At 44.9% G+C, this 20,084-nt stretch overlaps 1 protein-coding gene and 1 long non-coding RNA gene across 11 annotated transcripts in view; one reads left to right on the top strand and one right to left on the bottom strand.

The window, feature by feature from the left end:
* LOC119362138 overlaps positions 1–8,968 on the top strand; it is a 9,574-nt gene extending 606 nt beyond the window's left edge. For 2 of the 10 annotated variants that reach the window (XR_005173122.1, XR_005173118.1), the window contains exons 2-5: positions 48–322; positions 560–1,824; positions 1,948–2,109; positions 6,900–8,968. Coding sequence is in view for 1 of the 10 variants with exons in the window: in XM_037627337.1 (XP_037483234.1) it covers positions 5,955–6,593 (639 nt within the window). In the remaining 9 variants the exon portion in view is untranslated. Of the gene's footprint in view, positions 1–47; positions 323–487; positions 1,825–1,947; positions 2,110–5,925; positions 6,663–6,899 lie in introns of those variants that run through there. The other 8 variants (XR_005173124.1, XR_005173125.1, XR_005173119.1 and 5 more) reach the window with 8 other exon arrangements.
* LOC119362139 lies at positions 2,496–4,978 on the bottom strand. Its single transcript, XR_005173127.1, has 3 exons — positions 4,508–4,978; positions 3,289–4,420; positions 2,496–2,658 (listed from the first exon to the last, which is right to left on the bottom strand). It is a non-coding gene; the product is annotated as an uncharacterized LOC119362139 (long non-coding RNA).
* Positions 8,969–20,084: the final 11,116 nt, after the last annotated feature.

Genomic DNA, 20,084 nt, shown 5'->3' with positions numbered 1-20,084 from the left:
TCATCCCCGACCAGGGCTTTAATCTGGAGCTCATTTAACTTGGCCAGGGCTTTAATCTGGAGCTCCATGGCGTCGCACAAGTGTGGCGGCCAGATGGAGCGGATTCATTGCTCCTGCGTGCACCGGGCGCTCCGCGGCCTCATGTTCAGCAGCAGCAACAAGGCCAGCAACGGCTGGAGGGAGGTGCAGGGTAACTTCATCCCCTTCTGCTGTTGCCCAATGTCGAGGACGGTCCAGGAGCCGCCGCTCGTCCTGGCGGTGGACGACAGCCTCGTCGACTGCGTGGTCATCTCCTGGATCCTCCGCAGCTCCAAATACAGAGGTGAGGCGCCATCTCCATCTCACTCCATTCCATGACTAAATCTGAATGCACTGCAGCCTAGGCCAAGCAGACCTCAATGACTGTATCTGAATCTCTGTAAATCTGTATAAATCTTACTTCATGCACTTGTTGCAAGTCAATTCATTACCCTCCTCTCATTGGCAGCCAATTCTGAAACGTTTGCAAGTCAGTTCATCCTATTAACCTCGCCTGAATAAATGTTCTGAAGTGTTTTAGGTGGACACATTGCTGGAGCCGTGTGGCACTCCTAATGGTCTCAAGCATACTCCCGTAAAACATTTGGAGTACATTTGTTGGTTGAAGTACCAAGATATTGGTGGAACTTCATTCAAGGAGTAAAACATTTCCAGTACCAAGATTGCAGTAAATTTTGTGGAACTTCACTGCTTGAGACCATGTTAATGATGATGCTTGTGCAGTACCAAGATTCAGTATCAGTAGCCGAGTGTTGGTTGAAGTGACTGTTCAATTGTTCAGTGTCCGTTTTGTTATCTTCATTTCAGAAATTTATCTTTCCATTCCTTCTTCCTATCCTTCATGTAGAGACTATACTGCTTTACTTCAAACAAGTTTTCTTTAAAACCAAATGAATTAGGACTTGCATTTTAGTTTAAAGTTTATGCGCCTAATTTAAAGTTTAATTTCCCAGTAGATTTTGAATGTCTTTTCTTGGTTCTCTACCAGAAAACACACTACTCCATTTTCTGGTGATACTTATCTGGTGATCACAAGATATAAATCCACTATTACCAGTACCATTATCTGGTGATCACAGAACCATTTGAAAATGATCAAAATGTACTCCTTTTCAGTTAATATAGAGTACTGAAACTGAAAATGTGCATACTGAAACTGAAACTGATCAAATGGAGTACAAAACCATTTGAAAATGACCAAGATGATCAAAATGGTCAAATGGAGTACTCCTCAATTAACGTAGAGTAGTTACAGTCCTGGAAACAGCCTCTTACAGAAATGTAGGGAAAGGCTGCGTACTATAGACCCAAAGTGGTCGGACCCTTCCCTGGACCCTGCGCAAGCGGGAGCTACATGCACCAGGTTGCCCTTTAGTTACAGTAATTATCATATCATCTTGCCCTCTTTAATAGTCAATCAACTGTCACTAATCGAGTGTTGTTTACTCCAACAATTATCTTATTTTTAATTGTCACTCCTACAAGCATTTCTTTCTCTTCTCTTTCTGGCTAATCACTCCACACAATTTAAATGATCATTCAAGTTCCTTTTGCAAATTCAAGTTTTTGTAATGAACTACTTATAAGATGGAGTATGTTCCTTTTGCCTCCCTTGTTAAGCAGTAGTTGTAGAGTACTCCTTTTCAAGATGTCACCAAGAGTGGCTCCGACTGAGTTATCACCAAGAGGGGGTCGGCACAGATTTGTCACCTCTTCAAGCGTCATGGCATGTCGGCGCTTGTCACCTCTTCTGGGCCAAAATCTAACTTTGAATCATGCGACCAGGTTAGGATGTGAATTCTGTTCCGTCAGCACTATTTTATCATGTATGATATTTTCTCATTCTTTCCCAGAACTTGTCTCTTTCCTTGTTTTGGAACTGATGTTTTTTATATGGTTGCTTGACAGTATGAGCCAGAGCTATTTCCTGGTTTGATTTCTCCTGGGTGTACTATGCTTTCTAGTGTCTGATCTGATGGCAAGAATACTGTGTCGACGGTCAACCTGGACTGTAAATTGGATCTGAAAGCAATAGCTCTCCAGGCATGCAATGCAGAGTATAACCGCAAGGTAAAATCATTATCCTAAGGCATTCATAATGATGTTTGATTTTTTTTCTCTTATTGGGCTCGTGATGCTATATTTCCGAAAACATCCAAAATTTTATCACTTTGCTAGCATCCAGTTTGATGAAGCTACCAAACATCGAATCATCCAGCCTAACGTAGTGAAGTCACTGCCCTTATATAAGAGAAAAACATATGTTGGAATCGACCCCTGGTTGGTCGGAAAAGACACGTTGATTGTCATCAGTATAAGACCCACAGCTACTGTCAAAGATTTGCCAAATCAACCTGAACACCAAATACAGACACTTGACTTGATCAGCAGCAGAGTTATGAATGCAAGTTATCTTAGCACTTGCTTACTGAAGCTAAACTCTATTGCCTGGAGGGAAGAAGAGTTCGTATAGTCATACATGTACAGGGATTATCTTCCAAATCTGCTTGTTTGCATAGACCCAATTAGATTTCCCGGAAGCTCGCACCCAGATTTTGTTATCCACATCGGTTGATCCTTGCATACTACCCCTCACGGTTGATGCGATGAATCTGAGACCTAGTATGCAATTACAATGGGTGGAATCATTTAAATTACTTGTTTCACATATGACGCAAAGTGCTAAATATCAAAACATACGAGCATCATGCTTATATAAAACGACAAGTAAATCACACGAGTACGTAGGACTGTAGGAGGTACCTAAAACAGCTAGTAAATCACACAAGTATCCTTTAATGACACAGGAGGTGGTACCATAACTACGACGTGAGAGTTATGGTCATCTTAATTCACATCGGAAAAATGACCAAATATCTCTACTTCAGTGAAGATGCAATCCTACGTATAATCTAGAGTTATGGTCACTGTCGTACAATGGTGCAATTATGTACTCCACTAACTACCACTTCATTAATAGAGTTACAGTTTTTATTCAGTAAAATATTGGTTGTACTAAAAAGGAGTAATCAATAAAAATAAAGATTAATCCCACTCCTAGCAGAGCTAAAAGAGAGTAAATTCAGAAATATCAACTTATAATGCACAATTTATCACGGATCCATCCTAAATGGCCATCTAATAAGCAACATATGTTTGCCCAAACTTTATGTTGCAACGTCCCAAATTGCCATTATATAGTACCAATAATGAGGGGTGAGAAAATAAAGAATGAAGTCATGGAAATACCTCAAGTAAATAATCCAAAATATTATTCTGTATTCCTTCTCGAGAAACTGGCTTCTTCAATTAAAAAAAAAATCATATTTCTTGTTCAGTTGGAGCGTTCGCAATAGTAGAACTTTCTTCAGGATTATTTGTAGAGATGTACGGAATTTCTTTATCTACAGATTAATAGGCTGAAACACCAACACCATGATTTTCAGACCCTGCCAACTCTATAATTCTATAAGATCCAATACCTGCTAGATTGTTCCACAACACCAATGTCCAAGTCAATACCATATATTATCCACTGAAATGTCTGATTTAATATCATATGCAAAAACATTAGAGCAATGTGCTCTCCTTTACCCATATTGTGTACCACAGAACATTATGAACATTAGGGGAGGATTAGCCTGCAGCTATTTTAGATCGTGCACCAAATACTTGTAGTTTTCCTAAATTAGGGAGAAGAACAATGTTGAAATCCACAAGAGTCGTATACAAATTTCTGCAATCAATATCATATCTGATCCATGTACGGCAGCCTCTAAATAAGCAACATAAGTCCACAGTCCATAAGTATGTAGGCTACGCTCCAATTTGATGTATCATGCAATTTTGCAATACTCGGATAGTTTTGTAAAGCATACAGATACTGCATTGGAGGGCTATAAGCTTCATTAATCTGAAAATATGTAGACCGCAGCTGAGATCGTAACTTAGTGACACAACACATGGTATGATAGCTAAAGGAGAGGCTATCAATTGTCATTTTTTTGCACTGATGTGCCAGTAGAAAAACACCATCGATTCGATTTGATGTGTGAAGTCACCTGTCGACTCGGCTTGCCATTGATTCTGCGCCTATTCCCTGGCTTCCTGAAATAAAATTTCCCAGCGTCGGATCAGTTCAAAGAAAAGGCAGATAGAAAAACCAACAGAGAGAAGAGCCCATCTGAATGTGATCACTTGCCTTGCCGAGAGCATTGAGCTTCCCTAGCACCAGCTCGGGAGAATCCGACAAGGAGGGCCTCCTCTTGGGGGAGGCAGTTGTGTCGCCGACGCCGGCCGTCGGAGACCAGCAAGGAGGGCTCCTTCTCCCTGGGCCTCCTGCTCATGGTGCGTGAGCCGTGCAGCTCATCGAGCTCTTCTCCTGCACATACAGTTTAAGCTTCAATTCAAATCAGCTTCAGAAGCTGCAAGACAGAACATGTTCAGTTCAGGTGTGCAGAGTACATACAGGTGGAACCGGCCCTTTGGGATCTTGTTCTGTGGAGGAGGAGGTGGATTGCCCTGTCGGCGACGAAGCTCCAGCCGTGTGTCACCAGCCTGGGCATGATGGTGGTGCTCTTCTTGACCAACGCCGAGCTCCGCGCTGGCGAGGGCCGCTCCTTGACGGGCGTCTTCTCCTCGAAGTTGAGCGCGATGGGCCTGACAACCTTGGGTGATGCGAGCACCCCGGCATCGTCGGCGCCGCTATGCTTCTCGGCCCCAAGAGCCCCTCCGCGGTACGGCCTCCTTCTTGGCAGGCTCGGGCGTGCCGACAACGAGCGGGTGGTGCCTCGGGATGTGCGTGGTGCCGACCACGACGGGGACGGGGGGACCCCGGGTCGAGGCGGCGACTCCGCTTCTGGACGGTTGGTGTCGTCGCGGAGGAGCGGCCGTGCGGGAGGACTGGAGGAGGTGGGGACTGGGGAGCGGAGTGTAGAGAGGCCGGCGGCGGAGACGTCTGGACGCAATGTGCTGCCCCTCATCTCTTCCCTCGTGCGGCGGCTAGGGTTTGCGGAGGGAGGGTGTGCGTTGCCTCGCTCCGTCGCTCGTGGGTTTTTTCTCGTTGGTTTTCTTTCGTAGGTTTTCTTTCGTAGGTTTTCTTTCGTAGGTTTTTTTTCGACGTGCAGGCCTCGCTCGCTACCTGAGGCATCGCTACCTCCACGGGGGGCATCACTCGACGGTCCAGGAGAAAATCGTTGGGAGGTGGTAGGTGGGAGGAGGTACCAAAATAGGTACCAAAAAAAACCGGGCGATTTGGGACGAAAATAAAATCTGGAACGCGACCTACCAACTGAGACATTAGGAGTTTAGATTATATTATATACAATTAAAAAAGCAAACATAAATTCCTTCAAAGCAACGCGACAAAAACTGTACACGGAATAACTAGGACCTTCGAATCAAATAAACCTAAACACATCATACCATCCATATTGCGTCGGTGGTCTACAATCTAAATAAACGTCTTGGATTAAATGTTCTGCTCGAGCAGACGCCATCTTCAGCCAATCTTCTAGCGCTCCGCGTCCCCAATCCCCGCGGCAGCTCCTTGATTTTCGGTCGATTCCACCAGAATCGTGCTTCCCCGACCCTGCTTTGTCTAACTAGATCGAGAAATACGGATCGCCGCCGCTCCTCCCTTTCCCCTCCTTTCCGTACGTGCGCTTCCCCCCGAGTTGACCCTGCCTCTGGTCGCCGCCCGCGCTCCTGCAAGCCGCCGCCGACCTCATCTGCGGTCAGCCGCGCCCAATGCCCTCCTTGCTTTTCTCTCCCTCTTTTCACTAATCTCTCTCCCTCTCTCTGTTCCCACACTGCCGGACGCCATGGCTAGCGGAGGCCGGGGCACGCGGCCGTGATGGCCCCGAGCTCAGCGGCGTGGAAGCCAGGCGCCGGCAAGGCCGGGGCACGCGGCCGTGATGGCCCCGAGCTCAGCGGCGTGGAAGCCAGGCGCCGGCAAGGCCGGGGTCGAGGTCGGTGAGCCTGGCGGTGGCGGTCGGGTGCGCATCAAGCAGCATGTCATCCTCCGTCCAGCAGTACAACTTGGAGAGGTCCAACGAGGTAAGCGCGGGGCAGGTCTGGAGCAGCGGCTCGAGATCCACGCCGCCGGAGAGATCGACGTTGCGGAGCTTACCCCGCCAGCAGGGTGCGAGTGCGAGGCTGGCATGCGTGGAGGGGTCGCGGCAGTAGATGGCGAGGTCGGACATGGCGGGGAAGTAGATGGCGAGGCGCGTCGCAACAAGGCGTTCCGCTCGGCGATTTCTTTCGGGTGGAGCGGGAGGTTGTTGGAGGAGGAGGCGGGCGCCCCCGCGATTCACGAGGCCAAGGAGAACAGCGGGTGGCCCTACAACGAAACCAGCGAGAGGTTGAGCCGCTCGAGCACCGGGAAGCAGAAGGTCGGCGAGAGCAGCAGGAAGCCAGGCGCCCTCGGTTCCCCGCGCAGCGCCATCACGACCCGTGTCGCCCGCTCCGCCGCCAGCAGCCTGCGGCACGCCATCGAGGCCCTGTGCCGTGACCAGGTGTCGCCCAGGAAGCCCAGGATGATCCACACAAACTGAATAGCAAGGAGCGGACAACCAGTAGGCGACGTGACGGCGAAGGCAACGAGAACGGCGTTGCAATCGCAAGTGAGTTCCACCTCCGCTGAAACCTTCTTTTTCTATGTTCAGTTGCACATCTTATCTCTGCATGTACACCCACCTGCAGCAACTCCTCTCTTTTTCCATGTTGAGTTGCAATATCATCTCCGTCCTTGCTTTTTTTTTTGTATGTCTACTACGTACAGTCTGTGTACTGTTTTCTTCTACATACCATTCTTTGTTGTATAATCTTTGTTAGTAAACGCCCCAATTTTTCTTATGCAGCATGTGGTAGAATGGAGAAAAGGATACTCAGGGCATGGATGAGGAGGCTAAGCAGCAATTTTGCATCACGTGCAGAATTACATAACAGCAGAGGATCCTCACCCATGGTGCTTTTATTGGTTAACTATTTACTATTGCGAATGCAGAGTGTTAATTTTTCCAGAATTTGTTTAACGAAATTACTGTGAACATGACCCTTTCCATGACGATTTTCACACGACCTTGTGATCAATGGTTGCGGCCCATGTGAAACGAGGTGATCAATGGCTGCTATATTGTCGTGTAGAAATCGGGCATGAATCCATTTTTGAACAAGTGAGTTGTTATGCTTCTGTACTTTTTAACTTCCATCCCCCAAAAATTTGGTAGATGACTATTGTATTGACCATGTTAGTCAGGGTAATGTGCATAAGACCTTGCTGAAGTCAATATGATATATGCTCCATACAGTCAGTTAACTTGATTCTTCATGACTATTCAATGGACTCTGCTTTGCAAACTAAACATTATTGTCTGATTCTGTAGTGTTTTGTTTCAGGAGCTACTTGTGGTGGTACTACGGTAAGTTGATGTGAAATCCTCTATTCGCTACTATATATTAAGAGTTGATGTGAAATCCCACAATTTTTGTTATGTAGGTAGTCAAAATATTTTCAGTCTGCATACTTGTACAAGCATTTTTTTAACTGAAACTTGTATAAGGATCAGATCTAGGATATTTTGACTCTCTTCTCAAAAAATATATTGCATAGCAATAGTTAGTTTGACATTGCTGTTGTACCAATTTGAGTATGAGATGATATTAGAGGCACTATGAAGTGTAAATATGGAAGTAATTGTCTGCCCTCTTTTTTTGTATTCTTTTAGCTTAAGCTTACACTGACTGCTCAATAAAATTTCTTCTGATGTTTTTTATTTTCTTTTCTCTAATGATGGTCTGATGCATGACCAATTCATTTCTCCCTTCTATCTGATTGCCGGTTTGGTGACGACTTTCTGATAATTTGTATGTCTTTTTGGACTGGTCATTAGTTTCTGAAATTAAGATACTCTGATTTGGGAGGGATAGATGGGTACATACTGTTTTCACATTGCAGGAGAGATAATTGTGATCATTTGGCTATTGTGAATACTGTTTCTGTGTAATCAGATTCTCAAAGGTGTGTTGCCAACGAAGGTGAAGGCTAGATGTTCTGCTCTTGTGTCTGAACAATCTGTAGTTGCCAGCATGTTTTTTCTTAACAGTTTTCAGTCTACTTGCCCATGATGTATATACAATTTATACAGTTCCATTAAACTTGCTTCTATGTTCTTTTGTTGTGAAAATACATCGGTTCATGGTCACTGAATAAACTCATGTTGACTATTGTCGGCAGAGGTGAAGATGTAACGAAGATGGCGTGATATAGAGGTACATAAAAATGGGATCAAATAACAAGAGAAGAATTTGTGTTGGTGTTGATGCTTGCCTGAATTGTATTATGGTGTGCGCATTCTCCGGGTGTGCATTGAGTGTACCTCATGTTGACTATTGTCGCCGGAGGTGAAGATGTAGATGAAGATGTCGTGATGTCGAGGTACATGAAAATGGGATCGAAGAACAAGAGAAGAATTAGTGTTGGTGTTGATGCTTGCCTGAATTGTATTATGGTGCGCGCATTTTCTGGGTGTGCATTGAGTGTACCTCATGTTCACTATTGTCGGCGGAGGTGAAGATGTAGATGAAGATGTCGTGATCTCGAGGTACATGAAAATGGGATCGAAGAACAAGAGAAGAATTTGTGTTGGTGTTGATGCTTGCCTGGATTGTATTATGGTGCGTGCATTCTTCGGGTCTGCATTGAGCGTACATGATTGCTTGAAAATACCAATATCTCGGCAAGTTTGGGTTATATATAACTAGAACGACATGGACACTGCTCCATTTGACAAGTTTTGATTTTTTTTAGCTAGAAACAATACCTACACGAGCGCTCAAGATGATAAATGTGTTCACTTACATTTTGGGTGCATGTCACCCAAATTTTTTGGGGTGCATTAGTAGACATTACAGACTATCTTATAGATTTTATCCTGCAAAGTTGTGTGAGACGTTTCATATGCTAGGTGAAATATGCTCACTGTCTTCTAATTTACTTTCACATTCTGTTTATGGATCTAGAGCCGATGACCAGATGTTGTCTATGTGTGTGTTTTGTGTCAATCTGTGGGACGAAATTGACTATGGTATGTAACGTGTTTTTATTAAGTCTGTATGGTTGAAAGTACATTGAGATATGGTGCTCATGAAAAAACTATATCTACAAAAGCTATATGTAGACAAATTAAGATTTGAAATCATTGTGTCCTAACTTGGATGATGGAGGAATTTTTTTTATGATTATACGTGCGTTGCACGTGCACACTTACTAGTTGGTCTAAATGGTTCTCCTAATTCACTTTATGGCTAAATTTGTGCACATTATGATTTTATGGCCTAAAGTGTGCTTTCAAGAGTTAATGAACCAACCATGCATTTCAACCTAAAATTCCAGTGTTAAAAATTGGCAAGTGTTTAGCAAAATCATAACAAAAGTTTATACTATTTAGGTTAAATAAGAATGGAGTCGGGGCAAGGATCAAAGATTGAATGTCGATCAAAGACTTAAAATATTACAGTAATAGGACATTCACATTTGTGCCCCTAACTCGAACCCACAACTCAAATTTACCCCTAACTTTTTGATGTGCTCAAATTTGCCCCTATAAAGCATTTTAAGTCGCATGAATGTCCTTTCGTCTGGTCGAACTTGTTTGACCTGAACTTTGAAAATTCATAACAAATTCATATGAACTCAGAAGAATGCAGTGTAAGATATCAAAATGTTCATTAAAACATCACCTATATGCACATGTCATTTACGTTAATAACAAAATCATTCTTTAAAGCTTTTTAGGGTTTATAACATTAGAAAACTATTTAAGGTGAATGCAAATAAATGCTTATGTAGGTGATGTTTTTACGAATATTTTGATATCTTATTTGCATTCTTCTGTGTTCATATGAATTTTCAAAGTTTCGGTCAAACAACTTTGACCAGATGAAAGGGCATTCCCGCCACTTCAAATGCTTTTTAGAGGCAAATTTGAGCACATAAAAAAGTTATGGTTAAATCTGAGAGTGGGCACAAATTAGGGGCATAAATGTAAATGTCCCTACAAAAATTTCACGCAAGACATTCCCCTTACATAAAACATTTCTTGGTTTTCGAAAAAAAAACTACTTTGATACTAAAAGAGGTTACCTTCAGAAATACTCCCTCTGTGTCAAAATAAGTGTCTTAACCTTAGTGCAACTTTGTACTACACTTATTTTGGGACGGAGGGAGTAGGATATTACTCTCACAGTTCCAAAACAGTTGAAGTTATTGGTTTGTGTTAAGTCAAATATTATTAAGTTTGATCAAATTTATATAAAAATGTATCAATATGTACAACGCAAAGTTTGCTTCATTAGATTCACACTATGATATAAATTTTCATATTATTTATATAAGAATCGATTAGATATTGTAGATCTTTGCACAGATTTTTCTATAAATTTGGTCAAACCTTAAAAGTTTGAGTTAGGAAAATCCTAGAACTTGATTATTTTGGAATGGAGGTAGTAGAAGTTTTGTTATTACTGAATACTACTGTCAAAATTGGAGCATAGAGCAATTGCAAAATTCTGCATTATGTATACTGCGAGGCTCCCAAATGTGCACGGGATTCTGAAATCGAACTAACGCGATTCACACACCGCAAACAACCTCATACACAGTAGAGGTTCTGGGTATATCTATTATCTACACAGCACGTCTATATATAGTTCAGAAGAGGAAAATACAGAAGGGCCTTACTGCTCAGCTCATCTCAGCGTAAATCATCTAATTCATTTAATCCTGTTGCTCTCACAAGTCAGACCACCTGTTGCTGTTGGCATTGCAATACTTGCTCCTCCTCCCTGAGCCATTTAACCCTTCTGCTTTGGATGAAGTCCTCAAACTTCCTGTTGAGCTCGTCCATCTCTAGCTTCTCTAGCTCCTCCTCATGAGCTTCTCCACCGCGGGTTGGCTCCTCCACGATGACAACCGTCTCCAAGGTGACATTCGCTTCTCCTCCGTGGAGCCCAGCCGACTCCGGCACCTCTGCTCGTTTCCCTTGCTGTCCCGAACAATTCGCTGATACACCTTCGGTGTTGCTATAGCAGTAGTAAAGGTTCCCTGAATAAGAAGAACATGGTCGAGCTTCAACGGCACATGGCGGCAGTCTGGAAGCCGTGACGACATCGTCGTCATTCGTGGATGGGGTGGCCATGCTGGAGACACCAGGGAAGAAGCAGCGGCAGTCGGCGGCGAGGAAGAGGAAGATGGCGTTGGAAAGGACGAAGAGCGCCTTCTTGGTGGTGACAAAGCCGCACAAGGCCGCAAGGCGAGCAGATAGGGCGGCGCCGGAAGGGAGAGAGGAAGAAGAAGCCCCGGCAGCGGCGGCGCCGCCCAAGAAGGAGGACGAGAAGAGGGAGATGAAAGCAACTGCGATGAGCACGAAGGCGACCTGCGAGACACTGGCACTAGCGCTGCTGCGCGTGCCAGCAGTAGCCATTGTGGCGTCTCGTTGGTCGCCACATTGCTGGTGCTGGTCAAGATGCATCATGTGCTCCATGCTCGCTTCTTTAATTTCCTTGCTCTGAGAGGAGGATTACTCAGAAGGGGAGAGCAAGGTTTTGTGTGTGAGTGTGAGGGTGCTGATGCTCCTGAGGGGAATCAGGTGTATGTACGGTATTTATACTAGTTTTCAGTACCGTGCTGGGGACTATTATCGTACAAGTCGTGAAGCAATGAGTGATACATGTTTGTTGGCTGGTTGAGATGCTTGTATTCTAGGTGTACTTTCCTTGCAGTTGTTTATGCAGCGTTGCCACCTAGCTAACTAAAGCCTTGTCATGTACCAGGAAGTCTCATGGAACTTGCTCATGCCTCCTGTACGAAGTAAAGTAACTAATTAGTTAACATTGCTGCTGACAATAGGTCCAGTAGATGCAGTGGAGTTCACGGTTGACAGCGACATTCTGAGACTCAATCAACTCTTCCGTTGTTACCACAAGTTACTTCTTTCAGCTCACCGCAGAAATTGCAGGCCACGCAGGACGGCAGGATCTGTACACAAATGCGGCTCCGTCAGAGTTTCGTCGGTGACGGTGATGCCATTCTTCACACTTCCGAGCGAGAGTGATGACGGGGCAGGGCCAGGAAAGTGCAGGGAACATTCAGTTAGACCAACCGGCAGCGGCGGCAGCAGCAGCAGCAGAAGAGCAAATGGTAGTACTAGATTGCTCCGGACAAAAGGCCGTCTGATCATGATCAGAATCATGCATGCCGCCGCTGGCCAGAACCAGTGCATGTGCGTCGTCACCATCCGGATCCCTCGGGACAGGACTCAGTAGTGTTACTAGATTATTAATCCCTTGGGTCGCCTAACGACTCACTACAAGGCATTATACTTTTCGAGGGTTCAGGTCATGTTTGATCTTCGCAGGCGACGCGTGGTGGTGGTGTTAGATCGCCGCGCGACACAGGCAGCAGTATATTCAGAAGATCGAGTTTACCTATCGGTTTCTTTCTGGCGATGGTCCCGTCTAATGATCGTGGGCGTGCAGGAGGAGGATGTCTGGAATCAGGGAGTGAGCAAGGGAGGGTATTCCGACAGTCCATGATCCGGCCGTGTCTTTGGAGCTCCCCGTCCCCGTGCAGGTCAGGTAAATCGCAAGACCACAGTTCACGGTTCAGACCGCGCCAAGTCATTATGTTTTTTTTTAACGAAGCAAAAGACTTATCATTATCATTGATTAAGAAGAGAGTGAGAATTGCTCAATTAATTAATGAAAAACCAGATTAAAACCGATACAACTCAACCCACATGACATGGGCCACCGAGATGGAACATGCCATGACGACACATCGCAAACTCCTTTTTACCGGAGGCGGGATGTACTGGAGCCGGATCCACCCTCCACTTGCTTTATGATCTGTGCCTAAGTAGGGCCCATCCATATGTATAATCATGTATTGAAACATATGCCCTTTGTATATAGTCAAATCAATGTCAGATGTCAGGGAGAGGCAGTACTTTTTGCAGTGGATTGTCCGCATGCATGCAGCATCTCTCTCCTCTCTCTCAAACAAATCCATGCATTTTATTTTTGGTTATATTTTTAGATGATCAATATTTTTTAGAGCTTTGTACTATTATTTAAAATTTTCATATATTCAAATTCTTGAACATAAGATCTTTATAATGATACCAATCTTGAATATATTTAAACTAGTTTAACTTTTACTATTTCAATCATATCAAAATATTAATTTCACTCATTTCAAATTACAATTTTCGAAATGATTGAAATCAGTTATTGAAATGATTGAAACACTTTTCCCAATATAGTTTTCTTTGTGAGTTTCATATTCTAGCTTGTGAAATTGTTTCTTCAATGGAGTAACTGTGATGTGTTTTACTGAAACTAGTGAAATTTATCTTTTGTAATAAGTGTAATCAGTTTTTTGAAACAAGTGAAATATATTATTTCAATTGAGCGACTGTAGTGTGTTTTCTGAATGAGTGAAATGAGTTATTTGAAAAAAGTGAAATATATCTTTTTGGTGTGAAACGACTTTTTCATTGTGTGATACTGATATTTCTGCTGAGTGAAATATGTTTCAATATTTTTTGATATGATACGGAGTGAAATTAGTTTCTCATACATATTTTGTAATGAGTGAAATCAGTTTTCTGAAACTAGTGAAATGGGTGAAATCTATATTTTGTAAATGAGTGCAGTGTGTTTTCTGAAATGAGTGAAATAAGTTATTTGAATAAAAGTGAAATAAAACCAATTTTTGTTGTGAAACTAATTTTTCAGTGTTTGAAACTGATATTTTTATGAGCGGAATATATTTCAATACATTTCTTAAATTTGCAGTGAAATTAGTATTGCAAATGAGAGTAATGTGTTTTCTGAAATGTGTGAAATCTATTTTGAAACGAGTGAAATGATTTTTTAACTTCTATTAGCGAAACAGTCAAAAACACTTATGAAATAGAGGATCAATCTTATGTTTAATGAAAGCGATATTAAAAGATAATTAAAATATAAAAATAAGAAATTAGTGAAATAGGTTTATTTAAAACATGTGAAATTGAGTATTTCAAACACGTCTAAGTTGTAGTCAAACACGTCTAAATTGAATATATTAAACTTCTATTTTACTACTATATCAAATATATCTATGTCTTTGTGAGTTTCATATTCCAGCTTGTCAAAATGAGCGAAACACTAGAAAAAACTTTTATGAAATAGTGAAACAATTTAGTGTTTTATGAAAGTGATTTAAGAGATAATTGAAACATATAAAATAAAATATATTTCAAAAATATCCAAAATTTATCTTGTTCTGTAGATCTTGTCACCACAAATTTAAATATACAAAAAAATTCAATAATGGACATTTAGTTCAAAAGATATAAGTCATTGAAAATATGAGGATGAAAATAAAATGCATGTCATATGTATCCCGTGAGTGAATGCATGCATGCATGCACCATTGTCTCTACTCCAACTCTCTCTCCTCTGTAAAAGCTGACAATATATGACACTAGTACATGTATTGCTATGTGTAGTCATATATGAAAATAAAGTATAAAACCTGGACTGATCTTGATGAAAACGACGGAGGGTGGATCAAGCGCCGGTACATCCCGGCTCCGGTAAAAAAACTTAGTCGGACGACACATGCCAACGGAGATGGCCACATGCACAAGCAAACGACAGCTTCGACTTTGACAACGAACCTCATAAGGGAGATATGCAAGACTTGTGTCATGCCCTCCTCAAACTACCACTGAGTGCCTGTCATCGTCGTCACTTAGACTCATTCCACTGCAACTCCGACTTCAAAGTAACCAAGCAACCCACGGAAGAGCACCTTAGACACACCGGAAAGAACCAACTACCGAAGTCCCCGCGGCGACCAGGCCCGTCGACGAGGGGGAGCGAGGTGAGCGACCGCACAGGGCCCCCGAAATCGTGGGGCCCCCATCGAGAGAAAAACCCTTTGTACGATGCCTCCTTTCCGCTGAAAGATCGCTATATAAACCAGGAAAGAAAACTACAGTACGTTCTTTTAGCTATAAGAAAACTAACGTGGTGTCCATGCAAAAAAAAAAAAAAAACTAACGTGGTGTCTTTGATGCATACGGGGTCTGGGCTGCTAGTGCTAGAGGCCTAAATAACAGACTTACAGAAAAGAAGGTTGGAGGCCCAATAGCACGATCGGAAGAGTGGGTACATATGGCTCAATTCCAGCGATTGCAGACGAACAGGCAGCGAACTGTCGTCTAGGTCTGGCGAGCGGCGATCTGAGATTGACGAAGGCCCTAGCAGTCGTGCCGGCGCCAGCGCAGTTACCTCCGATTCCTATTGCTGATCGTCTTGCTGCGTGAAGACGCAACAGCCGTGGACCCTGGTTCCGTTCGTCGCTTCAATCAGGATGGAGGAACTTGTAGGCCCTACGGACCGTGTTTTAATCTCCAGTGCAAGGTCATATTTTCAGTTCATTTTCTTTGTATATGAATGATCTATTCATCTAGTGATTGTTACTATAGAAACTAATAACTAGATTCTATTCGATCAATGATCACTTACAATTTCTTAGCTATTGTTTCTGCATCTTCATCATGTCTACTAGAATTAGGAAGCATGAATCTGGTACTGTAAAGCTTAAGAAGAAACAAAGACTCAAAGTTGAGGCTCAATCTCTAACAGTTTCCCTTGAAGTTAATGTTGAAAGACCCCCAACATAATTCTGAAAATTACACTACAGATGCTCATGTTGATGATGGTCGTGATGATAATGCAACAGAGGTTGAGGCTCCTGATGCATAAATTGATTAAGGTAATATTGCCAGTGAAGGTTCTTTTTGCAACGAAGATATGATTGAAGATTTTATTTCAAGAAATACTAGATGAATGCTCCTTTTTGGTAGAACACGAGATCCGTTAATTGCTTTGCAATCCCTTTTACCTTTTTAGCATTACCGTTGATATATGTCTAAACAGGGTACAAATAAAACAGACTTGCAATTATATAATAAAATGAAAGTATGCTTTACGCATAATAATTGTTCTGTTATGTGAACTGTTTAAAATTTTGGGCCACATTTTGGTTTTCGCCCGGGGCCTTGAATTTCTGGAGACGGCCCTGGCAGCGACCCAAGCTCCTCTCGATGCAATCATCATTACCAAAACAGAAACGAGCACCCCACGCCTCAGCCAAACACACGGCCAATATGCCGCCATCCACCAATCTCTCAGTTGTAGCCGGCTCCGAGACTATGCCCCCAAGGAGGAGAAACACGTGAAGACGCCTCCTTCACCCGATCCAAAGAATCTGAGGTTTCCCTCCGGAGCTGAGGCCATGGGGAGAGGGGTGAGCACACCTTCACGACGACGCTTCTAAGAAAGACCGTGACACCCACGGGCATTAGCATCACCGGTTCCGAAGAAGAAGATTTCTCCCGGAGATGCCTCAACCACCTGCAGCCCACACCGCGAGACCATAGATGTCTAGATTCCAAGGGACACTGTCATTATGCTTCTAGGGTTCCAAGGGACAAAGGGATCACCGCATCATGAGAAAATCTATTCCTATACCACTACACACATACGTCCGCACGCGCGCGCGCACACACACAATAATAAAGGCAGGTGTGTTTCTCTGAATTTCTGATTCATTCATCGTATATAATTATTTTCTCCGGTACCGATATGAGGTTGTACTAAAAAAATTCGGGCTAGGCCTCCAAACTGTGTAGTCAAGGGGCTTGCTCTGCACTCTTTTTTCTTCGATTGGGCCACAGGGAGTCGTTACTCTACGTGGGCCAAGGGGCCTGCTCCGCATCTTTTTTTCCTTCGATTGGGGCACAGTGAAAAATTAGCACAAAAAAATTAGTATTTTCTTTGTAACCTATGCTTCGGGTAGGTCGACTGCAATTGTATAAAGCTTGTTGCATTGGGCCCAAAAAACCATCAACTCATAAGTCTCCCGTTGCGACGCATAAGCATTTGTGCTAGTAACATAAAACTATCACAATTCAGATTATAGTTCTCTGTTAGACTAAATCGTCATGACATGTGGGCCCATAATATACATGGCACAAAAATTCAACCCATGTCGCCGACTGAGGGAGTTCCGGACTAGGGGGTGTCCGGATAGCCGAACTATCATCATCGGCCGGACTCCAAGACTATGAAGATACAAGATTGAAGACTTCGTCCCGTGTCCGGATGGGACTTTCCTTGGCGTGGAAGGCAAGCTTGGCGATACGGATATGTAGATATCCTATCTTTGTAACCGACTCTGTGTAACCCTAGCCCTCTCCGGTGTCTATATAAACCGGATGGCCTTAGTCCATAGGACGAACAACAATCATACCATAGGCTAGCTTCTAGGGTTTATCCTCCTTGATCTCGTGGTAGATCTACTCTTGTAACCCACATCATCAATATTAATCAAGCAGGACGTAGGGTTTTACCTCCATCAAGAGGGCCCGAACCTGGGTAAAAACATCGTGTCCCTCGTCTCCTGTTACCATCCGCCTAGACGCACAGATCGGGACCCCCTACCCGAGATCCGCCGGTTTTGACACCGACATTGGTGCTTTCATTGAGAGTTCCTCTGTGTCGTCACCGATAGGCTCGATGGCTTCTTCAATCATCATCAACGACGCAGTCTAGGGTGAGACCTTCCTCCCCGGGCAAATCTTCGTATTCGGCGGCTTTGCACTGCGGGTCAATTCGCTTGGCCAACTGGAGCAGATCGAAGGCTACGCCCCTGGCCGTCAGGTCAGGTTTGGAAGTTTGAACTTCACGGCTGACATCCGCGGGGACTTGATCCTCGATGGGTTCGAGCCACAGGCGAGCGTGCCGCACTGTCGCGGCGAGCATGATTTAGCTCTGCGCCCGAATAGTACCTTGGGGGCCGCACTCAAAATCGCTCCGATCTTCAATTCGGAGCCAGCTCCGCAGATCGAGGATGGATGCCTAGACACCGCCTCGGGGGCTGCAACCTCTACGGTGATAGAGACGAACACTGACTTTGTCCCTCATAAAGCTCGTGACTCTGAGGTGTCGGACTCCTCGCCGGACTCCGAACCTCCAGCGCCCGCCCCGATCGAATCCGATTGGGCGCCGATCATGGAGTTCACCGCAGCGGACGTCTTTCAACACTCACCTTTCGACGACATCTTGAGTTCGCTAAAATATCTCTCGTTATCAGGAGAACCCTGGCCGGACTGCGGTCAGGACGGTTGGGATGCAGACGACGAAGAAATTCAAAGCCCACCCACCACCCACTTGGTAGCCGCTGTCGATGATTTAACCGACATACTAGACTACGACTCCGAGGACATCGACGGTATGGACGACGACGCCGGAGACGACCAAGAACCAGCGCCTACGGGGCACTGGAAAGCCACCTCGTCATACGACATATACATGGTGGATATCCCGAAGGATGGGAATGGCGAAGGGGCAGCGGAGGATGACCCCTCTAAGAAACAGCCCAAGCGCCGGCGTCAGCGGCGCCGCTCTAAATCCCGCCATAGCAAGAATGAAGATTCCGGCACCGGAGATAATAATACACCGGATAGCGCCTAAGACAACCCACTCCAGCAAGATCCAGCGCAGGAGGAAGGGGACGCCAGCCCTCATGAGAGAGCGGCCGAAGAAGAGGTAGAGGACTACATGCCTCCCTCCGGAGACGAGGCAAGCCTCGACGACGACGAATTCGTCGTGCCTGAGGATCCCGTCGAACAAGAGCGTTTTAAACGCAGGCTTATGGCCACGGCGAACAGCCTCAAGAAAAAGCAGCAACAGCCTAGAGCTGATCAGGATCTGCTAGCCGACAGATGGACTGAAGTCCTGGCGGCCGAAGAGCATGAGCTCGAACGCCCCTCCAAAAGCTACCCTAAACGTAAGCTGCTCCCGCGGTTAGAGGAGGAGGCATATGAACCCGCATCACCAGGAGACAATACGGCTGATCGACCACCCCGTGGTCGCGACAGAGAGGCCTCTAGGCCCTTCACTAGACCCGTACCCTGGCATCACTCGAAAAGCACAAGGCCACAGGGGAACGCTCCGGACTTGCGAGATATATTGGAGGATAGGGCAAGACAATCAAGATGGATCTATGGATCACGTGGGCGTCCCACGATACGTGACGACAACCGTCGCGCCGGACACAGTAAGTCTGGCCGGGCCGAACAAAATAGACCAAGCTCCCTTGAGCTCCGTCGTGATATCGCCCAGTACAGAGGCGCCGCACACCCACTATGCTTCACAGATGAAGTAATGGATCATCAAATCCCCGAAGGGTTTAAACCCGTCAATATAGAATCCTACGATGGCACAACAGACCCCGCAGTTTGGATTGAAGACTATCTCCTTCACATCCACATGGCCCGCGGTGATGATCTTCACGCCATCAAATACCTCCCCCTCAAGCTTAAAGGACCAGCCCGGCATTGGCTCAACAGCTTGCCAGTATAGTCAATTGGGAGTTGGGAGGACCTAGAAGCCGCATTCCTCGATAACTTCCAGGGCACTTATGTGCGACCACCAGACGCTGATGACCTAAGCCACATAATTCAGCAGCCAGACGAATCGGCCAGGCAATTCTGGACACGGTTCTTAACCAAGAAAAACCAAATCGTTGACTGTCCGGATGCGGAGGCCCTCGCGGCCTTCAAGCATAACATCCGCGACGAGTGGCTTGCCCGACACCTGGGACAGGAAAAGCCGAAATCCATGGCAGCCCTCACATCACTCATGACCCGCTTCTGCGCGGGTGAGGACAGCTGGCTAGCACGCAGCAACAACCTCAGCAAAAATTCTGGCAGTCCAGACTTCAAGGACCGAAATGGCAGGCCGTGTCGCAACAAAAACAAACGCCGCATTAACGGTGATCAAATTGAGGATACGGCAGTGAATGCCGGATTCAGAGGCTCGCGGAAAAATCCATTCAAAAGAACTACTCTGGGTCCGTCCAATTTGGACCGAATACTCGACCGCTTGTGCCAGATACATGGCACCCCCGAAAAGCCAGCTAACCA

The sequence above is a fragment of the Triticum dicoccoides genome, chromosome 2B (genome assembly GCF_002162155.2).
Source record: "Triticum dicoccoides isolate Atlit2015 ecotype Zavitan chromosome 2B, WEW_v2.0, whole genome shotgun sequence".
Taxonomy (NCBI): Eukaryota; Viridiplantae; Streptophyta; class Magnoliopsida; order Poales; family Poaceae; genus Triticum; species Triticum dicoccoides.
This window is presented reverse-complemented; position numbering and strand designations above follow the sequence as displayed.